Below are 7,642 nucleotides of genomic sequence, written 5' to 3'. Positions count from 1 at the left end.
TAGATTTTTTCCCAAATTCTCTCCGTCGGCAACATTCCAAGACAAGAAGTACTCAATAAAGACTCATTCCATGTGGGCATACACTTAAGAGGAAAGTAGATACTGGGAACATTTTCTTTGTAGCTAGGATTTTCACCATGTTGGTTGTTACTATTTTAATTTTCTTGTGAGTCAATCCTCCACATTCATTGAGGTCAGGGGTACAGGCCTCATGTGAGAGTTGAAAAATGCAAGTTAAAGACTCTCTCTTTTTAATCTGAGAGAAAACCTTCCTAGGAATCTCCATGTCCTCCAGTGTGACTCCAAATTAAACTTCTAGGAGAAGTTGAGCAGAGAGTTACATTGGAGAACTCAGCGATTCCTACAGAAACCTTACTAATTACACTTGCAAATAATCAAATCCATAAAAAATTAAAGCTGCAAATGTTGAGGGTCAGCTGCAGCACGCGGTTTGTGTATTTCTGCTAAGTTTAGGTAGTGTTAAAGGGTCTAATAGAATCAACATACCGAAATTAGCAGGACTTAACTTAGTTGTAATGAATAGAAATCTTTATGATTTCTATGGGTCTTCTCCAGGTCAAGCTAAAAGGAAATTCAGTGTATTCTAAGTGCCCTCAAAATGCCAATTCATTGCATAAGAATGGAGGATAAGAAAGTTAGAAACAAAAAAATGAAAGGAGTACATAAATAGCCACCACACAAGCAAACTAACACCGGTGATGCAGTTTGGAGGCAAAATATTAACAATCTTTCTTCTTACTTAAGTTGTAGATGCCTGTGACATACATGAACAGAACTATAAAACTATGCTTGATATTCAATTGCTAACCATTTATGTATTGTCCTTGTTTTATTTTACAATTATTGTAACATAACATTATTCCTTATATTTTTAGAGCTAACCCCGAGACCTGTAGATGAGTTGCCTCCTCCCCCGAAAATAGATAAATACAAGCTGGCAAGATTTTTAACCGACAAGGCCATCAGGGTACATGTGATTTTTCTTGTTGTTGCTGCTGTTATTATTATTATTGATTGCACTTTTGACTGCCATATATGGCTTTAAAATGTTTAACAAAAAAAAGAAGAGATAAACATGAAGCTATTAATGCTGAAATAAGAAGAGTAGAGTCTCACTTATCCAACATAAACGGGCTGGCAGAAGGTTGGATAAGCAAATATGTTGGATAATAAGGAGGGATTAAGGAAAAGCCTATTAAACATCAAATTAGGTTATGGTTTTACAAATTAAGCACCCAAACATCATGTTACACAACAAATTTGACAGAAAAAGTAGTTCAATACGCAGTAATGCTATGTAGTAATTACTGTATTTATGAATTTAGCACCAAAATATCACGATGCATTGAAAACATTGACTACAAAAATGTGTTGGATAATCCAGAACGTTGGATAAGTGAGACTCTACTGTATGTATAGTTGTGTGTGCACGCATGTCTATGTATTGTGGAGGGGAGTAGACATTTCTATTAGATTGAACATTTTTCCAGTGTTTGTGGCATCACCTTGCTTTGGAGCCAGAATAAAGTAGACAGTTGGCTTCGTTGTTTTGCCAAGTTAAATCCTGGCTGCTCATACAAGTGCCTGGGGACCAATGACTGAGGCTTATGATTTTGTCTTCTGTCTTTTGTTTTATTCTGCCCAATTATATTGATTTATTTGAAATGGTTTAAGTGGTTTTAGAATGGGTTTAAGTTGCTTTTCTTGCCTACACCCTGAGTTTATAAGATAGGATTGATATACTAGATAAGTAGGTAGGGAACTTTCTTCTCACACATAGTTTTCGTGATTTAAATTGCCTTCCTGAAGCAGTTATTAGCTTCACCGGGAAAATGTTTCTATCTGTCACTTGCCACCCAAACCGGATTCAGATGGTGGGGGGAGTCATTCATATAAGGAAGACCAAGTAGTGGGGAATAATTGAGACTATATCTACATGGTTAAAGTGGTGCAGACTCAGTTGATGCATGGAGTCTACATAACACATGGCCTGGATGTGCCACCATCCTGCTCATCCAGTTGTTACTGTGCTACATGGCTACACACAATTTACTCTATGTGCTTCCTGGGTACTCTAGAATAATTCCACAGTGTTGGAGGTATGGATTGCTAGATCCAGCCGAATCTGACCTGACCCACTGCTCACATGCTAACATGACTACTGCTGCATCCCAGCCAGCAAACAGTTCTCTCTCAGAAATGTGCTTGTAAATAGCATTTTTGGTGCTGAGCCATATTATCAGGTGTGCAATGTCTCCAGCAAGCTGTAAGGAAAATTCTGCTTGTTGTTGGTGACCCCATGCACCTTGGTCTGGTTGGCGACAGAACAGCCAAAGAGCTCCTAGGGTTACGTTAGAGCAGCTCTGGAGCCCTTTAAAGTGATGACATGGCCTCAGCCTTTACTGTACATAAAGTACTAGCAAAGAAAAGTCAATTCCAGGAAAGAAGGGGGCCTCAGCGCAGGACTTGCTATATTCTTGTGGCCTATTCCTTTGCATTTCAAAGCATTTGGGGGTATAGTAAAGGTAAAGGTTTCCCCTGATATTAAGTCCAGTCATGTCTGATTCTGGGAGTTTCCATTTCTAAGCCAAAGAGCCGGTGTTGTCCATAGACACCTCCAAGGTCATGTGGCCGGCATGACTGCATGGAGCACCGTTACCTTCCCGCCAGAGCGGTACCTATTGATCTACTCACATTTGCATGTTTTCGAACTGCTAGGTTGGCAGGAGCTGGAGCTAACAACGGGCGCTCAAGCTGCTCCTGGGATTTGAACCTGGGACATTTCGGTCTGCAAGTTCAGCAGCTCAGCGCTTTAATGCACTTCACCACTGGGGCTCCATCTGGGGGTATAGGATCTTCAACAAACAATTAAGAGCCATTTGCTTTCCAAAAGAACCACTCCCATAGGAGATGGAAACAGCTAGAAATGCTTTTCTATCACGATACATGGATATCGAGGCCCCTGGTGGCACAGTGTGTTAAAGCGCTGAGCTGCTAAACTTGCAGACCAAAAGGTGCCAGGTTCAAATCCCAGGGAGCGGAATGAGCGCCTGCTGTTATCCCCAGCTCCTGCCAATCTAGCAGTTCGAAAACATGCCAGCGTGAGTAGATCAATAGGTACCGCTCCGGCGGGAAGGTAACGGCGCTCCATGCAGTCATGCCGGCCACATGACCTGGAGATGTCTATGGACAACGCCGGCTCTTCGGCTTAGAAATGGAGATGAGCACCAACCCCCAGAGTCGGTCACGACTGGACTTAATGTCAGGGGAAACCTTTACCTTACTACATGGATATCAATATTTTCGGTGTCCTTGAAAGATGTGGCTGTTAGGGATTGTCATGATCAATGTCTGTTGGGACCTGTATGTAAGTCAGACACTAGTTACAAAGAAAAGATTCTTTTTTTCCCATCAATACTTTGGTCCTGAGCCCGCGGTGGCACATCAGGTTAAACCACTGTGCTGCTGAACTTGCTGACCGAAAAGTCAGTGGTTTGAATCCAGGGAGTGGGGTGAGCTTTCGCTGTTAGCCCCAGCTTCTGCCAATCTAGCATTTCGAAAACATGGAGGTAATGATGCTCCATGCAGTCATGCCGGCCACATGACCTTGAAGGCATCTACGGACAACGCCGGCTCTTGGGCTTAGAAATGGAGATGAACACCAACCCTGAGAGTCGGACATGACAAGAATGAATGTCAGGGGAAAACCTTTACCTACTTTGGTCCTGCAGTGCATTTGCTTTGTTTTCCTTCAGGACAAAAGAATTTTCACAATCTGTGGCCCTTACCCAGTAATCCGCACTGCTTTAAGGAAGAGAGGATGGGTGGAAAGAAAATACACCCATAAATGTGACATTCATCAGGATCATAAAGATGAAGGCAACGGAACAGAGCATAACACTGTTGGCAAAGTTGGTAAGAAGAGCCCTTGAAGTGGGGTAACACTTTATGTCTCCTTTTCTTGCATTGCCTTTACAAGCTCCCCTTGACTCTAATTTAAGACAAAAAGTGGATGTGTAGACTGAGTTAGCAGCCTGTAATGGTTATGCTTGGCTGTCATGAAAATTCTGTTAAATCCGAACGACATTTACTTGCTTTTTGCACATGTTTCTTTTCCCCTAATTGTGTAAGAATGATCTGTCACCTTTCTGTGAGTTTCTTTTTGCTGTTACTTTAGCTGCTCCAATTGTGATGTCATTGAAGCCTTATATACATTCTATCTTCTATGGAAGAGTCATCCGCAGAATGTTAACAATGCTGCCTTAATAAAGAATAATTTCACCAAACTGGAAAAGAGTCTCATAAATGAAAGGGTCTCTATACAATTAGAAGAAAGGACTTCTGCCTTTTTACCCAAATTAATTGGTTATAGGTATCTGTCTAACATGAGTTCTGACTGTAGGCATAGATTTCTCCCCTTCTTAATATGCAGTAGTTTCAAGCACACTCTTCAGATTGGCAAACTTCTTTTTTCATCCCATCAGGAAAAAAACTCATAGTGGTTATTCAGAGTCAGGAGAAAGGTTTTACTTAAACTTCTGCACTAGGACAAAAAAAAAATGCTGTGTGGGTTGTGCGGTTATTATTCCAGGGAGAATTCCAGTGTATTGCAGTATACAAAGAGGAAGTACAAAAAGAATGTTTGCGAGTATCAGAAGCCAAAAAGTCAAATAAAATATATACTTATTCTATTGCGAGTATTCCCTCTCATTCAATTTCAGCATCTCTACAGTCCAAGCATAGTACCGGTAGGTTGCTGTGAGTTTTCCGGGCTGTATGGCTATGTTCAAGAAGAATTTTTTCCTGATGTTTCACCCACATCTATGGCAGGCATCCTCAGAGGTTGTGAGGTATGTTGGAAACTAGTCAAATGGAGTTTATATATCTCTGAAATGCCCATGGTTGGTGGGAGAAAAAAACTCTTGTCTGCTTGAGGCAGGTATCAATGTTTCAATCAGCCACCTTGATTACAATGGAACAGCCTTTCAGCTTAAAGGTCTGGCTGCTTACTGCCTGGGGGAATCTTTTGTCGGGAGGTGTTAGCTGGCCCTAATTGATTCATGTCTGGAATTCCCCTGTTTTCTGAGTGGTGTTCTTTATTTACTGTCCTCATTTTAGAGTTTTTTTTAAAAAAATACGGGTAGCCAGATTTTGTTCATTTTCATGGTTTCCTCCTTTCTGTTGAAATAGTCCACATATTTGTGGGTTTCAATGGCTTCTCTGTGTAGTCCGACAAGGTGGTTGTCAGAGCATTTCTGTGTTCTGAAATAATATACTGTGTCCAGGTTGTTTCTTCAAGTGCTCTGCTATGGCTGATTTCGCTGGTTGAGTTAGTCTGCAGTGCGTTTCATGTTCCTTGATTCATGTTTGGGCAATGCTGCGTTTGGTGGTTCCTATGCAGACTTGTCCACAGCTGCATGACATACGGTAGACTCCTGCAGAGGTGAGAGGATCTCTCTTGTCCTTTGCTGAATGTAGCATTTGTTGGATTTTCTTAGTGGATCGGTAGACAAGATATATAAACCCTACTTGACTAGTTTCCAACAGACCACAACCTCTGAGGATGCCTGCCATAGATGCAGGCAAAACATCAGGAAAGAATACTTCTGGAACATGGCCATACAGCCCGGAAAATTCACAGCAACCCAGTGATTTCGACCATGAAAGCCTTCAACAACACACAGTACCAGTATATTACTTGTTCTACACATCATTGTGCTTTGACAAAAATAGCATGGGGCATTTTGTTCACAGCCCTGTACTTGGCACAAAAATTGAGGGTTTGCAACTGAAGAAGTAACAAAGTCATTGATGCCTACATTGTAGGTCTAGTTCTGTATGGATGTTTGCAATGGCATATGATCCTGGGGAAATTAAAATGACAATTGACACTTTGTTAATGTAAGACTGAATTCTGATAGGAAATGAGTGGTTTAGGCCTGGACAGGGATTCAGATTTAGCGATGCCTAACTATTGTTTTTGATGCCTTTCTGGGAGAGATATGTAATTTTCAAGCACTTTCAGATAATCGTATCTCCATATATGCCTGTGAATACATCAATATTAGTTGAATCCTGTAGTGTTATACACAGCTGTATTTTCAGTTCACTTTGCTGATTCCCATAATTTGAGCTGATTTAAAGCAATATATTGATTCCAGTTCTGTTCTTTTGCACACATTTTTTTTTAAAGACAGCAAAACTACATTGCGGGAAGAGGATAACCGTTTTGCAAATCCAAGTGACATCCATGATATAATGGTAAGGTTGCATAGAAATGGTTGTTCAATGTGTATTCTTGTATTTATTTATTTATTATAGGCAAACAAGCTGGATAAATGACATAAAATGCTGATTCCTAACCCATCTTGTGTCTGGTATCATTTAAGGAGTAAATCCAGCCCTCATAACATTATTTCCTCTCATAGACATTCAATAACATATGTATAGAATATCACAGGTTTCCATTTAGAGGAAAAAGTAGGGCATATTGACAATCCAGAACATGCCCCTAAGTATCACCATAGCCTTTTTCTGTAAAGATCAAGTACATATATTTAAATAGGTTAACTATTGGACAATAATTGATTTCCAAATCATGATTCCCAAATCATGATAGCCTGAATGGCCTGAAATCTGGCAGGGAATTATGTTCAAGGGCTCTACTTGGCTTAAACTTCTGTTACATCTTGGAATCAACACTACTTTCTTTCTGATTATTCAGTTTTTGCCACAGAATAAGAGTGCATCTGTACTGTAAAATTAATGCAGTTTGACACAATGTTAACTACAATGGTTCAATGCTATTGAATCATGGAAGTTGTAGTTTGGTAACGCATCAGCACTCCTTGGCAGAGAAGGCTACAGACCTTGTAAAACAAGGGGTCCTTCCACACAGCCATATAACCCAGAATATCAAGGCAGAAAATCCAACAATATCTACTTTGAACTGTTAGGGATTGTAGACAATGAAAGTTCTTACGTCTGCCCATGAGCACAGAGACACTCTGCAGAATGATGCACCACTGAGTTTTGCAGAACAAATAACACAGGAACTTTTACTAAATCCAAGAGATCAACAGAATAATGGTATTTCTCGCAGAAGCAGAGGCAGCAGGAGGACATTTTTGCTCCCTGGCTTCAGGTAGGATTTGGCTAAGATTTGGCTAAGATTTTAAACTGAGTGTGGGCTTGGCTCCTGTGGTCAAAGTCTAACTGTTGTGTGACTGTTGTGTTGAAAGAGAGCCAGGTACTTAAGTTGATTGACAGCAGGCATTGTCCCCTGTTAACTGAGTTTCTGGGAAAGCTTTATTTGCCAGTGTGAGTTTCTGCCAGAGCCTGATCCCAGAAGGGCAGTTGGTTCTCGCAGAAGCAGAGGCAGCAGGAGGACATTTTGCTCCCTGGCTTCAGGTAGGATTTGGCTAAGATTTGGCTAAGATTTTAAAACTGAGTGTGGGCTTGGCTCCTGTGGTCAAAGTCTAACTGTTGTGTGACTGTTGTGTTGAAAGAGAGCCAGGTACTTAAGTTGATTGACAGCAGGCATTGTCCCCTGTTAATTGAGTTTCTGGGAAAGCTTTATTTGCCAGTGTGAGTTTCTGCCAGAGCCTGATCCCAGAAGGGC

The 7,642-nt window shown here is 40.9% G+C and overlaps 1 protein-coding gene across 2 annotated transcripts in view; it reads left to right on the top strand.

Moving 5' to 3' along the window:
* ttll8 (tubulin tyrosine ligase like 8) overlaps positions 1-7,642 on the top strand; it is a 57,983-nt gene that overhangs the window by 8,944 nt on the left and 41,397 nt on the right. For both annotated transcript variants that reach the window (XM_062982269.1, XM_062982270.1), the window contains exons 4-6: positions 897-988; positions 3,777-3,936; positions 6,215-6,282. In XM_062982269.1, coding sequence (XP_062838339.1) covers positions 897-988; positions 3,777-3,936; positions 6,215-6,282 — 320 coding nt within the window. The remainder of the gene's footprint in view (positions 1-896; positions 989-3,776; positions 3,937-6,214; positions 6,283-7,642) is intronic.

The sequence above is a fragment of the Anolis carolinensis genome, chromosome 5, assembly GCF_035594765.1.
Source record: "Anolis carolinensis isolate JA03-04 chromosome 5, rAnoCar3.1.pri, whole genome shotgun sequence".
NCBI lineage: Eukaryota > Metazoa > Chordata > Lepidosauria > Squamata > Dactyloidae > Anolis > Anolis carolinensis.
This window is presented reverse-complemented; position numbering and strand designations above follow the sequence as displayed.